This window comes from Corvus brachyrhynchos, unplaced genomic scaffold (assembly GCF_000691975.1).
Source record: "Corvus brachyrhynchos isolate BGI_N302 unplaced genomic scaffold, ASM69197v1 scaffold136, whole genome shotgun sequence".
NCBI lineage: Eukaryota > Metazoa > Chordata > Aves > Passeriformes > Corvidae > Corvus > Corvus brachyrhynchos.
This window is the reverse complement of record NW_008239080.1, coordinates 5,860,020-5,877,282: the sequence shown is the minus strand read 5'-3', so window position 1 is coordinate 5,877,282 and position 17,263 is coordinate 5,860,020. Positions and strand designations below refer to the sequence as shown.

Below are 17,263 nucleotides of genomic sequence, written 5' to 3'. Positions count from 1 at the left end.
TCATTCCTATTCAGTATAAATAAAACTTACCTTAGTATAGAGAGATTTGAAGCGATCTGAAGCTCTATCCAGTTTATTTTGCACTTCAGCATATGTAGCTGAGGTATCGATACCATCTTTGTCAACCTTCACACCATCTCTTTTGCTACATGACCTCGCAGCATCCAAAACTCTTTGCCCAGAAATTGTAATATAGCGTAAATCACCTTTGTGAGATATAACATCTTCTGAAAAACTCTTCTGCCTTTTCAGTTTGACCATAATACCACTGAAGTCAGAAGCCCCTGCCTCCAAATTGTCAAGTTCTTGTTCTGCCTGCTGCAGCCAGGTTTCAAATTCACTATAGTCTGCATCAAATTTCTCCAGTTCTTCTCTTAGAGAATGGGTCAATTTCATTTTTCGTTCAGATTCGGCCAAAGCAGTCTCATACTGAGCCTTCAGCTCTTTCATGTTCCTCTGCATCTTGTCTTTTTCTTCAGGGGTGAGGTAGTGCCCTTGTTTCTCAAGCAGTGCCTGAGCAGACTGAGTTGCTACTATGATCGCCTGCTGCTGTGAAATAATTTTCTCATGTTGAGCCTACAAATAAAAGAAGAATAAATTAGAACCAGCACCTTCTCACGTGGTTCCTTATAAAAGGACACGTAAAACAATCAAAATGATAAAAGACGTTTCTGATTTTCATATTATTTATTTAAAAACCCCACATTTTCTCAGTAATTTAAGTGAAAGTGTGACTCTTAGTCATCATATTTCTGTGCAGTCAAAAAATTTTACAACACATTCAGCGGTAATTTTTGCCAGATGTACAGGCCATGACCATATGGAAAAGTTCAAGTATCATTGCAACTTCAGCAGTACCTGGATGTATTTATCACACAAGCATTTTCCCCTGTACTTCTCAAAGACAACTCTGTAGAGCAAAACTAGACACTATCAATCTCTTTACATTTTTTCCTAATAAAATTAAATTGCTTATTACTAAGTATTTATGGTAGTGTGCTTAGTGTAACCAAAATTTTCCTAATTCTCTGTCTCAAAATGGGATTTCACAAATAAAACATTCAAAGGTAGGCAACTTTCCAAATCAAAACTCTCCATGTCCCATTACTTATATTGTAGCTACCATTACAGATAAGCAAACCTAAAGGAGTGAAAGCATCAAACATAGTACAGATACTTTCTTCTTACACTCAGTGAACAAAAATTATTACTTGGGTTCTAAAATTTCATTTTTCAGAATCAAGAGCCATGATTCTTAACAAATAAAGTTAGTAATAAAACAGATACAGTTGACATTAAAAATCAAGACACAATCTGTGCATGTAAATTTTTCAATCCCATAAAAAAATTTAAGTCCAGGAACTAGTACTGTATTCCAAATGAAAAACATATTTCAAATATATTCTTTCAAAAAATTCTTCATTCTTGAAGGTCTTCTACTCCCATGAAAATTAGCTATGTAAAATAAACAGTATGTTTTTCTTCCATGAGTACAGTGATCAATTATTCTGTAGGCACTAGGTGCAGAAATGACTGTCAAAAAAGTAGATGTAAAAATATCATGTACGCAAAACCCAATAATCTTATTTTCTTAAGTTGCTTTTGGGCTTTTGGGTTTTGGGTTTTTTTAATAAAAAAGAAAATCCAAAATACTGTCAGCTACAAGCATAATAATTTTCTTTAAGGTGTCAATCAGCTCACACCTAAAGGTTCTTGGTTTCTCAGCTGTAAGTCAGCAAACACCATAAAACTGAGCTCTTATTACTTTAAATGCTTCCAATTATCTTACCAGGAAAATTTATTTTTAAAATGCTGCACCGTAATTTTATGTAACTCACCTTTCTGAAGCATTCAAACACTGCTTTGTCCATGTGTTAAAGTTGTAGGGAATGAAAACTATAATTTCAGTAAACTATTATCTGCAGCAATTTGCAATCAGTATTCACAGGGGTCTAAAGGAGGATGAATCATTTGGGTATTGCAAAGATTTTTGAAGAAGTCACACAAAGGGTATGAATTCATATTGCTATGTTTTGCATTTTATTTGCCTGCATCAATTCCTCACGACAAAAAATAATAATAGACTCACCACAAAGATTCTACATTTACCTTGCAGAATGTGTCCTTTCTCTTATTTTGCATGAAACAACTATAGTAACAGCAAAAAAGTGACAAATGTGCAATAGATTCTAACTACTGAAATTCCTACCACTGTGTATTACTGTCTTCCTAGTGCCTGTTCCAAAGCCTAGGACAGAAAGGATGAGATTGAGTTTATTATGTTGAATAAGGAGTGATACACTTAGCACCTAAATGTTGAATAAACCCAGTAACAATACCTTGACTTTCTGATACTGCTGGTTCAGATTATCATCTGTGCTTTTTACTAGTCCATCCACCCGAGTTTCAATGTCTTGCTGCATTTCCAGCAGATTACCATTGACATCATCCTCCTCTCCTTCCAAAACTTTCACATCTCTTTCTTCAAAGTGTGTTCCATTCTGTTCTATTACTTGCTTAAATTTCCGGCCATGCTCTGCTTCTTTATCCACATTTGATAACCAATCCAAAAGGTTTTCTATTGTATTTTTACTTTCTTCCAGCTGTTCTATGGCTGCAACCTACATAGAAATTTCACAGTTTCAATTTAGGAATCTTCTTTAAGGATCACAAAATATCAAATAAATATACAAATAAACCATTTAAAATGCATTAACATCAAAGAAAATTTTTGATTAATATTGAGGTTGCTGTTCATTTTATAAGAGAATAAACCAACAGTTTATTAGTTACCCAAACGAAATATGATATTAACCTTTACACAATTTATCAATATGTATTGGGATTGCTTGGACACATTTTGGAATCAAAAGGGCTGCAGGGGTGGCTTCTCTGAGAAGCTGTCAGAAGCTTCCTTCATGTCTGACAGACCCAATGCCAACTGGCTCCAACATGGACCCACCACTTGCTAAGGCCAAGCCCATCAGCAATGGTGATAGCAACTCTGGGATCACATAGTAAAAGGGTAAAAAAAAAATGCATGCAAAACAGCAGCCTGAAGAGAGGGGTGAGAATATATGAGAGGAACAGCTCTGCAGACACCAAGGTCAGTGCAGAAGGAGAGGCAGGACGTGGTCCAGGTGCCAGAGCTGAGATTCCCCTGCAGCCCATGGTGCAGCCCATGGTGAGGCAGCTGTGCCCCTGCAGCCCAAGGAGGACCAGGGGATGCAGAGATCCACCTGCAGCCCCGGGAGGACCCCACTCCAGAGCATGTGAGGAGGCTGTGACCCTGTGGGAGCCCCACACTCAAGCAGGCTCATGGCACAACTTGTGCCCATGGGGTCATTCCACATACTGGAACAGTGTGCCTGAAGGACTGCACTCTGTGGAAGGGTGTTGCTTTCCCAACAGTTAATATTCCCTACCACCATCCCTCTGCTTCACCTTTCCCACAACCATACTCCCCAATACTCCTACTGAGATGTTTTCTGTTAACTTGCACTCCTCTCTTTATTTACTACTTGTTATCCATTCCCTAGACACAGGTTCCCATACCCATACTGTTACTGATACACCATTCCCCTTTCCCCAGACCTTTAAGTAAAAGAGGGGGGAAGGGAAAGCACACGCCCCCACCCCCCCCCCAATTTGAAATTGCAAAATTTTAACTTTGTTTGAAACCCCAACAGAAGCAACTGCCAGAGCCTGTGCCTGCATTCACCACCATGGTGCCCAGCACCCAACACCTATCATCCTGCCATCCTCTGGATGCTCCTGGTACCACCAGCAGTGAATGCTTGAACTGCACCACAGCCCAAGGAGAACTGTGCTGCTTCAACCTCACCACTGCCCATGAGAGCATCCATTCCAGCATCCAGAGAGAAAATCCTCTGAAAGATTTTAGGACTTATGGGGATATTGGGCTGTGGGTGCTTCTGATCATTGTCATTGTTTTGTGTATGTTTGGTTGTTTGGGATGTTGGGTTTTGGGATCCCCGGAGGAGGCCTTTTTGTTTGACACAGAAAGGAGGAGTTGTGGTGGCCGGTGAACATACATTACAAGGGACAGAGAGTTCTCAGTAAGACAAGTGCCTAGTACCACAGGAGCCACTTGGTGTTGGGGTGGCCAAGGGGGCTTCTCCCGGGATGCATTGTTCTGTTGTGTTAATCTACCCCAGTTTGAATTCCCCGGTTGGCTGGCAGCCTCTACCACCCTCGTCACGCCCCCAGAACTTCCCCATTGGTCCCCATTCCCTAGTCTTGCCTTTTCCCCGCCCCCAGACAAAACCGTGAGTTTTGGGCTCGTGTTCCTATTTGCCTCTGCACCCTTCGGCAGTGTAGCAGCAATAAATGCTCCTGCTGGAAGGCACGCAAATGCCCTTCTCACCTCTTTGCTACCGACTGTAACACTGAACCCACCCGTGCTTCTGGGGGTGCACATGGGACCCCACAGAGCCGGGCAGGGACAGTATTAGAAGGGATCACACTGGAGCCCATGGAAAGGACTCACATTGGAGAAGTTCATGGAGGACTGTCTCCTGTGTGAGGGAAGAGTGTGAGGAATCCTTCCCTTGAGGAAGAAGGAGAGGCAGAGACAACGTGTGATGAACTGACTGCAACCCACATTCCCCATCCTCCTGCACCAGTGGGAATGAGGGAGAGAACTCCAGAGCTGAGTTCAGGAACAAAGGAGGGGTGGATTTAGTTTTTATTTCTCATTATCCTATTCTGATTTGATTGGTAATAAATTAACTTCCCCAAGTCAAGCCTGTTTAGCCTGTGACAGCAACTGCCCTTACCTTAACTTACAAGCTTTCATAAAATTTTCTCTTCCCTGTCCAGCTGAGGAAGGGAGTGATGGAATGGCTTTTTGGCACCTAGACAAGGTCAACCCACCACACAACAGTAAGCTGCACGACTAATACCATACGACATGAAAAAGGTTTGAATAAAGGTATGGAATGGTTGCCTAAAAACCTTTTCTGTTTCCTGCTTAATTGCTGTTGTCATAGCTTTATCCAGTTCTTTTTTGGACTCTTCTGCCTTCTGGCTAAGGAGCAAACACTTTGTCTTAGCTTCATTCAGTTTCTGTTCCAGAACAGTCTTGTCTTCTTGTGACAACTTTTCTCCATTCTCTTTCAGGAAGGTTTCAGTATTTTTCACAATCTCTGCCAGTGTCTGGGCACTTGTTCTCATGTCTTTTTGTATCTCCTTTTGAGAAAAAAGAAAGAAAATAGGAGCAAGTAAATTATTCATGAGATTTGTCCAATTAACTTTATTGGAAGTATCTCTCTTCTAGAGATAAGCACCACACTGGTCCTTTCCAGCTGCACATGACACATGGTAGACAACAATTAAAATCAAAGACATCAACATCTGACAGTGTTGTTGCAGCTCAATCTGTCTTTTTTTCTTTTTTTAATTGCAAATCTGTTTGCTTACAGTCCTATTCAGACTGAGGCCACTTTTTTCCCTTTAACAGTTCAAATATTGCATTTCCATGTACACAGAAGAACATACATCTTATTTTTTAGAAATCAAGAGTTAAGTAAATCTGCTGTAGTGCAGTTAGTAAAGTGAGTCTCCTGACAAATTCTGGTCCATTTCTATCCTGAGATAAAGCTGCTGAAAATAAGGCAATTGAATAGAAATCAGAAAATTGTAATCATCTTTCCTGGGTGAAAGTTTTTATATATTTTTTGGGTTTCTTCAGGCCAGAAATGGCATGCAAATATTTTTTTTCTTCAGTTGTAATCAATCATAATATTTCAGTCTCTCAAGAATGTTTACATCCATTGAATTTCATAGAGGACAGATATTTAGTTTTAATTTACCCAAAGCAATTTTCCTAGTCTGCCTCCCAATTATCTGAGAGGAGCTTTAATTCCATAATTACACTGCTGAATACATTCACCCAGTTACTGAAAAAATGACATTTTTCACCTTTTTATGCAGTGTAACAATATTGGAGCTGCAAGACAGAACATTTGATTCTCATTCTAGACTAAAGATTTTGCAGCAATTATAGAATATAGCAGCTAAAACTGCAGCTCATTTTAACACTTCAGGAAGTACATTAGAAAGATTTTCCTGGGGACCCTGTATCAAGAAAAGGACCCCGTATCTGACCCCTCTGTGCTCCCTTTCAAACAGCACACTGAGGACGAAAGCTCTGACTTGATCTATAAAAGACCATTTTTAACCCCCATTCCCTCCTAAGACACACTTTTCAATGGCAATTCCAAGAAATCAGTCAGAAAATAACAACTAGTCTGCTAGGCAGTCACAAACAGCTGGTGGAAAAAAAAACGAGGCATATGCTGTATCAGTTCTTCACTCCCCATGAATACCCCATTTAGGCCATAAATCCTTAAGACAGGTAAGGGATATTAAAAGCTACCCCAGGGGTGTCTGTATGACTGACTGACTCTAAAAACAACTTTGACGAACTAGATATATTACTTCAAAGGTAAGTGAAGCAAGACAAGACGAATAAGGAAATTTCTCCTTTTACAGATTACTAAATCTGACTTGGAGCTCTACAGTATAGTAAACTAGTACTAGGAAAAAGAGGAAGAAGAAGAGTACCAAGCCCCTCAGTCCTTTAACTCTCATAAACTTGCTGTCAGTTGGGACAGACTAAAAGTTTATAGATGACTGGATACAGCTAAGAGCAAGGAAAGCAAACAAACAGAAAGGGGTTTGCTACATGAGGACACCAAAGAGATTGCAAGAAACACTAATAAGAAACAGAATTCAAAACAAAACAAGAGTGAGACAATGGAAAGCCTCAGGCAAGAGAAAACCCTGCAGCTAAATTTTTCAAAGTACTGTGAACAGGAATAAACACTTCCTGATACCAGCTAAAAAGCTGGCTACATTATTTTAGCATAATAAACATGCATTTTATCACATTCAACAGGAACAATCTCAAGCTAATATATTAACAAAATTCATGCCTACTTCAAGAGTGCTTCTTGAAATGTGTAGCACATACTCCCTATTCTAGTGTCTCCTCGTTTGGAAGTTTCTCTTCTCCCACTGGCACATACTGGAGTGTATTCACAGGCAGCAGTTTAAATGCATGCCACCAAGCCTTTACTTTTGGTAGGTCAAACAAATCTATTTTACTTTCCTCTCACATGACAAGCCTTGTTACTCAACAAAAGAGTCTAGTCACTCTCCTCTGCACTCAGTCGTCTTTAACTCCTCTGACTAGAATTGTGCATACCTCCTGTTTGGTCTGGTATTGTTCCAGCTCAGCCTTGCTGTCTCCAATAACAAGAGACTCTTGCTGTCCAATGAGTCGATTTTCAGTCTGTGTAAGCAAATCACAGATTTCCTGCAGTTTCTCTTTGCATTCATGCTGCCGCTCAGCCACAGCCTATATTAGAGCCAAATACAATTGAACAATAAGACAAAAAGTCCTCACTTCAGGAACCAACACTCTAATAGATATTAGAAATCTTTGAACATCAATACTGCAAAGCAATAATTTTAAAAGTATGCTGTAAACATGATAGCAGTGGTACAAAGAGCAAGATGAATATACAGAAGTTATGGATAAACCTCAAATATGTTGTAAGTAAAAGAGACCATGTTTGATGGAACTGCCCAATAGAAGTCTGGCCATGCACATATGTGAAGGATGAAATCTCCAAACAACAGGAGTGAAAATCCCATCTCTTAACCGCTCGAAACCTGTGATAAACACTATTAATTCTGAAAAAAAGGACATCAAAACAGAGGTTAGTTGTGAATGTGAGTTAGCTCTTTTCAGTATGCATAATATGTTACCTGAATAGAAACTGCAGACTTTTTAAGCAGTAGGAAAGAACAAAACATGCAAGCTCATTATTGTTACAAAGTCCTACAAAACTTATCTGTGCCTTTCCTATACTCAATTTTATGCTTCTTTTACAAAATATAGTAGAAAGAAATGTTCTTAGAATGGCAAAATAATACCAAGTCTTCAGAACGCTAAAGCACTTTTAAGTTTTATTTACACGTAAACCAGGGGCTGAGGTGGCAACCCTGAGTCTTAACAGTGCTGCTTTAAAAGAAGAAGAGGTGCTGTTATGCTGCAGCTCTTATCAGCCTCTTTTGACTCTACAAAGGCTGCTTACACCTGCCAGCTGCAGCTGTGCCAGCTGAAGTAGTAGATGGCCCAACTTGACGCACAGTTTTCCCAGTGCCCACACCTAGAACTGCAAGTATCTTGGCTGATTTACTCATATGTTTGTCCCTCTAACCCATCTCAGTCAAAACAATCCATGGTACACGGATTTTAACAAATCTGGTTCTTGGACTACAAAGATCTAGAAAAAACATCACATAAGTAGACGAGCTGGCAAATTAAAGGAAAATAAAATCTTCAGCAAGACCAAAGTGTTATGCAATGGTATAGCAAATTCAGTGATCAATATAGCTCAGATCAATTACTGATATAGCTGCTGAAGAAACAACACTTGTGAGAAACCTCAAGTCAATTTCTCTCATTGCTAGAAAGAGCAGACCTGTGTCTGTTCATAATTTCATATGCTGTTTCTGTGAGTTTCCTCAGCTTCCCACCAAGGAAAGACAAAAATTCACCAAACTTGATCAATATCATCTTTGTAGAACTATGAATGTATCTGTAGTAAAAAGGGAAAAGATAGAAATATGCTCAATATTGCATGCTGGTATTAAAATTCCTCATCCGTAGACAGAAATATTCAGCACACATTTACACAGAAAGGCAAACCTTCTGATCACCCAGCTCTTGCACTGCCTGTAACTGAATCTCTAAACTTTCCACTTGAGAAGTTATTGCTTCCTGTGCTTCCTGAAAAGATTTCTGGGTGGTATTTAAGAGCCTCAGCAGCTGTTTGCTCTGATTAGGAGAAAGATCTTCAGCATGTTCAGAAATGAAGAACTGAACATCAAATGCAGTGGACTCCAGTTGCATTTTCTTACAGCTGAGCTCTGCAGCACTGTTCTGTAAATGAAGTGAAGGGAATTACTAGCAACAAAGAAAAACTGAGTACCAATAAACCACAAGTATCCCTACCATCTCTTCTTAGCCCCTATTGCAAAATACTTTTGGTAGACAGTTTAGCCATGGAAAATCAAAACTCAGAATCATTCTGACACATTCAGGTATGACATTAGAACTTGTGCATGGTTTGCCTCAGGACAGCTTGTATCCAAGTAATAAAAACCGCATGTCTCTATTTCTTTGCTCTCTCATGGATGTCTGAAAACTGACTGTCTAAAAACTTCAACTCTAAAGGATTTATGGCAGGTTAGGTATAACATTTCTAGGTTCTAGGTCTGAAGATATAGAAATGTTAAAATATTTACTTGAAATCATTCCTATTCTTAACTCTACAGCAAAAATGTCACCATTTCTAGCAATGTGGCAAATTCTGCCAATAGCTACATCCTGTGGAGCCCCTATGACCATACCATGTCTCTGGAACTCTAAGCACATTAAAACAACTAAAATTATTTTTATTATTCATACATATGGAAGCATATGAACATTACTAAAAATTTGCTCTGCTTTGTTTTCCATTACTCATTTTATGGGGTGTGTAATGAAGAGGCTTTTTATCTTTTCCCATCTTGTGTTCTCACATGTAATTGCTTTGAAAGGCAATTAAACTTCAGTAAAGGTTCTGAACCCTGTGCATAAAGACCCAATTTTAATCACGGAAATATCTGTATTATAAATTAGATTTCTAAAAGGCTCAATTTTATTGCAACAATATAAGTAGAACCAATAGCTTTCTCAGTAATCCTAACTTTATCAACATTTTTTGCAAGTGAAAAAGCAAATCAACAAGATTTTATTACTGGATTATCAAGTAGTTGCCTTCTTAAGTAATTACTTCTAGTCATCTCTTTAAGCAGTAGAGGTTATTGAGAAGGAATAACAAACATAGCTAATAATTAATAATAAGGAGCAACATTTCCCAAAAGCATCAACACCTGCCATAAAGAGCACTTACTTTAAACAGCTGTAAACTTTTCTTCACCTCTTCTATATCAGTAGTATTCTTTGTGAAGTCATGCATGATTTTACTCTTCTCTGTGATCCAGTCTGAAAATCTGTGCAGTTGGTTTAAAAGTTGCTGGTGTAATCCTGCAAGCTTAGACTAGAAAAGGAAGTTGTATATTTATTTATGCTCCTGGAGTCTAGTCACATTTTCTACCATATCAAATTGAATGATACATGTATCTTTATACTAAGATAAAATAAAGAAAAAGAAAATTCCTTTATTTTAGCCCAATTACCTTGAAGAAAATTAAGGTAAAACCATATGCCGATAAAAACATACCATTTCCAAGTCAACAGCGCTGACTATTTGCTTTGCTCGTTTTGAAGATCTATCACAGACCACCAAAAATGCTTCCTGCAAAGAGTCACAGCTTATCTTTAGCTCTTTAAGTTTCTCTTCTGGAATATCCCTGTTACAAGACTTTAAGAATTCTTCTGCCAAGTTCATGTCCTTTTTTAGGATAATTGCAAAGGTAGCCAGTCCTGATTCAAATGACTACAAAGAGAACATATATAAAATGCATTAAGTTACTAAGAAAGACATTTAAATCTGAATTGCTTTAACTATATTTTAAATCTCTCTTTTAAAATCTAAGGGCTATTCCTACCACCCACCACTGAAGTACAAGCATAAAGAACAATTTACTTACCTCTAGCTGTTCCAGTTCAGCTTTCAGTATTTCCAGGCTGTTACTAATAGGCTGCTGTTTATCTAGGTGGTTTCTCATATCTTGAAGCACTGCCAAATGTTCTCGCATTTTCTCTGTTAACTTTAAACAATGCTGTACTCCATCGAACTGAAAATAAGTTTTAAAAATTAAAAAAAGATTTTCCAAACTGACTTGAAAATAAGCAATAAAAGTCCTTGGTTTTATTATGATTTATTTTAAATTTATAATCTGAGTTTTCAACCATTTTTCCAGTTCAATTATTCTGTCCAGCACATGGAAAGATCCATGCAATTCCTTTAACAAAGGACACTGAGCACATACCACTGTTGTTACTTACCATGCTAGTGGGGGTGTCTCCCACAACTGCTTCTTTTGTTTTGAAAACAGGCTCAGTAAAGCCTTTGGACAGGCTGTCTGTCTTCCCATGCTCCTGATCACTTTTCCAAGTAGTGGTTGTGTTATCTGCCAGTGTTTTTCCTTCATCAATTTCTGATCCAAGTTCTGATAGTTCTGTTGAGGAAAGAGAATAAAGCCCATCTCCTTTGCCTTTACCCTCATGTTCTGTAGTGGTACCAGCAACCTGTGAGCTCATAAGCAAACCATTTATCAGCTCCTCTAACTTGCTTGTACTTTCATCTCCAGGTGAGATTTGAAAAATTTCCATAAATTCAGTGGTAGCAAGCTTGGGAACAGGAGCTCTTACGTCTGTTTCACTCTTCCTTTCATCTGGATCAGCTGTCTTTTGCTTGCAGGATTCCTGCTTCAGAATATCATGAAGAAGATCAGGACTTCTGTAATCAGGCCAAAGCACTGAAGGAGCATCACTTTCTTTGGGCTCTGTACACAGCGTGTTAACCATTAATGCAGTTCTAACAGCATTGCTTATTTGCTTCAGATTTGACCCACTAGACATTTCACTTGCAAGCTGGGTGCTTCTAACCATTTTAAGTAAATTTTGCATTAAAGTTCTGGTATCAGAGTAACTTAGGGGTTCACCTTCCTGCTTGCAGTAAATATGTCCCATATTCAATTTCCTTTGCAATAAATTCTGTAAGTCTTCCATTAGTGTGTCAGACACATCTGCTGATTGTGAAATACCTTCCTTTACTTGAAAATCTTTGCAGGGCCCCATTTCTTTTTGCAATGACTCCATGGACATTTGTTTTTTGAAACCATTTCCAAGGGAGGAAGTCTCACTAACCATGACATTTTCTCCCTTTGTGTTTTTCAGCATCTCATGTTCGTTCTGGGCACCATAATTCAAGTTATCCACAATGCTACTCAGAATTGCAGAAGAAACATCAGTGGTATGGGTATGTCTCCCAGTAGGTAGCATGTCACTTCCATCCCCTAATTCTTTGGCATCCTCAGTACTTCCTAAAGCATCTGGTTTTATGGGGGAGATTTCACTATCATTGCCACTTTTGCTTTCTGGAATGTCTTTAAGAACATTGTCAGTATTTTGACAGTTAAGTCTCCCTGTTTCTTTAGTTATGCTAATCTCCTTTGGTTTCTCTGTATCAGATGGGGGAAAAGTGTTAAATTCACTTGAATGCATTTCTTCCACATTTAGCAGAAAATCCTTTTCATTCTGTATACCCTCTTCCCCTCTTTCCATGTCATCAAAACAGAATTCAGTTTTATCGAGTTCTGAATGGCCACCTTCTTTTATGCATGTTGTATGTTGTTTTAAAGAAGCAGAAATGTTAACATCTCTCTTAAATTCATCTGATCTTGCACCTTGAATGTCAAGAAAAGCTTGATCAACATTTACTTTTCCTTCACTTGCAACAGGAGTTTCTCTATCAGCTTTAATTACTGTTGCATCAAATATTGCCCCGAGGCTTTCCATCTGAATGGGACTATTACTTAACCCCATGACATCACATTCCTCCATAATATTTACTCTATTTTTATTTTCTGTTAGATTTTCAAAACCTCTTTCTATTTGACCATGCTTCCAACTGGTGACTGGATGTACCGGGTCACTAAGTGAACTATTATCACTCACATAAGGCATATCTGTAGGGATTTTATTGTGCATTTGGGATGAAGTTTCCTTTAGTTGTTCCAGATAATTTAATACTTTTTCCTCTGCAAATAGTGCCTCTCTCTTTCTTTCCCCATGATTTGAATCTAACATTGGCATGGTATTACTGTCTTTATTCACACTATCAGTAAAGCATTCTGAGAGAAGCAAATTTGTCCAAGTACTTTCATCATCATCAGTAGCTTGCTGTAGGTAGGCTGTCACAGTGATGTCAGATTTCACAGTATCATCGAGAAGCTGAGATCCTGGAACCCTAAACTGTGTTTCATTACTCTCTTCACTCTTAGTGGATATCCATTTAGTGTCAAAGGTGTTTTCAGACTGAACGGGCTCAGTAGTATCTTGTGACATGTGTTTACTTTTTACAAAAGTCCTATAGTCATCTTCTGTTTCCTCCTGTCTATCTTCTTCACTTGTACATGAAAGACCAACACATCTTTCTTCAGAAACATTTGACATTGACTCACATTTTACTGAGGATAGTTTTCCATTTTCATGGTTAGACTGGAAATGCAAAGTATATCCTGTCTTGTGGTCTAAAGAATGGCAGCAGTCATCAATATTCTGATTATTTTCATTGCTCCTTTCTACATCTTCTACAGAAATTAACAGCTGGTCACCTTTACTTATACATTGATGATGTGAATAAAAAATATCCATTTCTTTTTCACTGTCAGAATCAGTGTCAGAGTCATCATAGCTATCATAATCCTCCTCATAATCTTCCTCCTGTGTACCTTCATATTCCTCCCCACACAGGTCACCTCCTGCTTTCATTTCAACTTCCTCATTCCTGTCTTGTACATCTCCTTCACACATATTCCATAAATAGCTCATGGCTCCTTCCTTTCTTCCTTCATTCTCAACAGTAACTGGTAACTCTTGCTCCTTCTCTCCAAAACTCCCCATTCTTTCCCTTTCCTCAGGGATTTTTTCCATAGTTTTGGCATTTGCAGAAGCTATAGTTATGGTCTCAGGTTGCCCTTTCACATTTGCACGAACATTCTCTCCAGCATTAGCTGCAAGTTCTTGCAAAGAGCTGGTCTCTTTTCTTAGGGTTATTCGTCCACCTCTCTCCTCCAGAAAACCTAACGGAACTGATCTTCCAGCCAGTTCTGGCTCCGGTTTATCATCATCCCCCAACTGCAAGGTATCAAACCCTTCATCACCTCGAGAAGTGTCAGAGGAATCATCATCATCAATTTGTGGAGTATCATAGACGTCACTGTCATCATCATCACCCTGAGGTGTTTCATAGGCATCATCATCATCACCATCATCCAACTGAGAGCTGTCCTCTTCAGAGGCCACCTCACCAAATTTATGCTGCAAGCAGTTACTCTCAAGCTGTGGGATGCCATCGCCCCCATCTATTGATGAGTCAGAACTACTGTCACACGGCACTAACTTGTGGAATACAAGATCACTTTCTTCTACTGTCAGTCTTTGTGCTGTGCTGTTGCTGTCCCCCAGAGGTGGTCCATCGTGCATGACAGTATCACCACCCAATGAAGACCTATGGTGCATGTCTATGCTGTCTCCTAGACACAGTTTATTCCGAAAATCAGTACAATCCTCCAGGGATGGCCTTCCATGTATGCAGGGACAGCCCTCTAGGGATGGACCCGCATATTCCTGTAGAGGTTGCTCACCATATCCATTGTCTTCAAACTTTAGTGGGACACCACACTGACTAACCAATTCTTCTGGAAGTCTACATTCAGTGTCTGCACTGATGGATGAACCAAGACCTCTCTGAAAGTTATCTTTCTTGCTGCTGTCCTGTACCATTCTGCTACTGTCAGCTTGAAATATGTGAGGCCCATATTCTGTGCACCTTTCCAGCTCCCTCCATGTTTCATTATCTGACAAATCATTCACACTCAAGGAATTCTGTAACATTTTATCATTCCTGTTTTCATTATCCAGACTGTCTCCCACACAAATCTCTTTGTTTGCTGTTTCTGAAATAAGACATGTATTTGAGTCATTTGGAAGGTATCCTTCAATGTTTCCTAAATTTGTCCGCTGATTATTATGCTTGAGTTCTGTCCACTCAGAAACTTCCAAAAAACCTCTGAGTTCATTTCTCTTTATGGAATTTTGAGTGCTACTTACTACATTTCTGAGTTCTGCAGGGATAGTTAACAAAATCTCCTGTGTATATTCTGATTGCTCAGTACCAAGAGTATTGCAAACATCTGGCCTACACACATGGAGATCTTCTTGTGAAGATACATAATTCCTTAAATCATCACATTGATTTACTTTCCTGTTATTACAAAAATTCTCAGCACCCGAAAGATCACCCTGAACACTGTCTACTGATTTTAGGTTAATTCCTTTTGAGCTTACATATTTGTTACTAAGTTCCATTTCTGACACACCAGCATTGTACCCAGTCCTATCACCTTCCAGCAACATATTGATGACTTCTTGCAGTTGTCCATCATATAACAAAAGTCTCCCTCCAGTGTTGGCATCCATATAACTATTTACCATCAGGTAAGACATGAATAGTTTCTTAGCTTGATCTAGATTATGACATACAGGGTCTTCTGTGCCAGAATCTTCATGTTCCTCCTCACAGTCATGACATACAGATGGCAGAAATTCGTAAGTCGATAACCATTTTGCAGCATTTTTACAAGGAGACTTTAATTCTTCTACATTGGGCATTTTATCTGGTAAAGTCACATTGGTCAAAACAGATACAGTATTACTGTCTATTATCCCTGATTCTGCAGCCTTGTCAAGACTGATTATTTCACAAGTTTCTGGAATGTAAAGTGCAGCTATTTTCTTTCTATCATTCAGTATTTTGAATGCCAGCTCATTTGTAATCATATCTTGGTGCAAAGAAGTTGATACAGGGAATATTTCACCAGTGTGAGGCCAAATTAGTCCCACAAAGCCTCTCTGTGCTTCTAATACCAGCAGAGCACTGGTAGATGATATTAAGTTGCATTGTACAGCTTCATCAACAGTCAGGCGTTGTCCTGAATTTTGACAAAGGATTCCACCAGTCTTAACCTGATGTGTGAGGATCCCACAGGCAGTGTCCTGATCTATCATTCCTTGTCTCATGGCCTCTTCCACAGTCATTCGCTTCCCTGAGTCAGGGTCAATGATTCCTCCAGACATTAACTGAGCACCCAGCAGCCTGAACATCGTTTCCCTGTCAATGAGCCCTTCATGGGCTGCCCTCAAAATAGTTACCCTCCTTCCACATTTCAACATAATTCTCCCTTTTTCTTGTGGTTTCACAGGTAGGAGTCTTAACCCTGTTGCTTCATGTATTATGCTTCTATGAACCATCTGTTCAAGGGAAATTTTCTCGGCACAGTTGGGGTCTATGAGATCTTTACATGTGTCTTTTCTTTCCAGGAGTTTTGCATATAAGGTTGGAGAAATGAGGTTTTTCTGGAAAGCATTCTGCAAAGACAGCTTTTCTCCAGTAGATGGCAAAATCAAATACCCACTTGAAAGCTGATTCTCAAGAATTTTAACAGCCAGAGGTTCTGAAATTAGACCTTGTTCTAAAGCTGAAACAACTGGAATATTTGCTAATGATGATTCTGACATAAGCTTCTTTGCATTACTTAATTCTTGCAGGTGCAACAGAATCTGCTCATCAATTAAGGCATGAGCTTCAGCTTCTTCCAAATCATAACACACTCCTAATTCTGGAGAAATTATTCCAGAAAGAATCAGCTGATTCTCAAGCAATCTAATTCCGGTGTCATAGTCAAGAAAACCTCTTAAAATAGACTGAAAGACTGAAATGACTTCTCCAGTTGTTTGGTCAATGACACCAGCAATGACTTTATTCACCTAAAAGGAAATATAAAAGAAAAGCTATCAGTATTTTTGGACTGTATATTTAAAATCTTCTTTGGACTTTGAACGCATGATAAGCATAAAAACATGTACTTACCAGGCCTGGAGGAATGTTGTGAATGTTAGCAGCTCAAATGCGCAAGTGATCTATGTCAGTCATTCAACAGCACACGATGTGATAAAAGATTTAAAACCAACATGCATCTGTGAATTGAAAAACCTATGCTTTGCATACATAAACAGGGTTAGTGAAAGACAATAGAAGAAATTATTGCAGAGAGAGCAAATAGAACATATACCTGAAAGGCACATTTTCATGCTATAAATGTCTGTGAAAGGTTAGAATATTTGGAAACAGTATGTGATTCAACACAACCATGCTATTCATGTTTACAGCATACAGCATTTCTGTATATACACTCAACAATATGGAATCAGATACTCTAGCACCAAATATTGCATTTAGTTGGCATGGAAAGCATGAAGTCAGTTTGGCAACGTTATCTGAACTCATTACACAGACTCTGCCTCTATATGTATATGAGAACACTCGCTTGCAAGATAATTTTTGAGAACTCCATATTTAAGTCTAATATCCATTAACAAATATATTCATAGTGTCTCAGAGCTAATTGTATTATGTCCTCCTGTTTTCATACC

General features: G+C 38.8%; 1 protein-coding gene across 11 annotated transcripts in view; it reads right to left on the bottom strand.

The window, feature by feature from the left end:
- The window catches only part of DST (dystonin), a 207,282-nt gene that overhangs the window by 98,231 nt on the left and 91,788 nt on the right, over nt 1–17,263 (bottom strand). For 8 of the 11 annotated variants that reach the window (XM_017739217.1, XM_017739218.1, XM_017739225.1 and 5 more), the window contains 9 exons: nt 11,051–16,597; nt 10,693–10,839; nt 10,323–10,538; nt 9,993–10,139; nt 8,744–8,977; nt 7,232–7,384; nt 4,978–5,211; nt 2,340–2,621; nt 31–576 (listed from right to left, as the gene is read on the bottom strand). In XM_017739217.1, coding sequence (XP_017594706.1) covers nt 31–576; nt 2,340–2,621; nt 4,978–5,211; nt 7,232–7,384; nt 8,744–8,977; nt 9,993–10,139; nt 10,323–10,538; nt 10,693–10,839; nt 11,051–16,597 — 7,506 coding nt within the window. The remainder of the gene's footprint in view (nt 1–30; nt 577–2,339; nt 2,622–4,977; nt 5,212–7,231; nt 7,385–8,743; nt 8,978–9,992; nt 10,140–10,322; nt 10,539–10,692; nt 10,840–11,050; nt 16,598–17,263) is intronic. The other 3 variants (XM_017739221.1, XM_017739222.1, XM_008637630.2) reach the window with 1 other exon arrangement.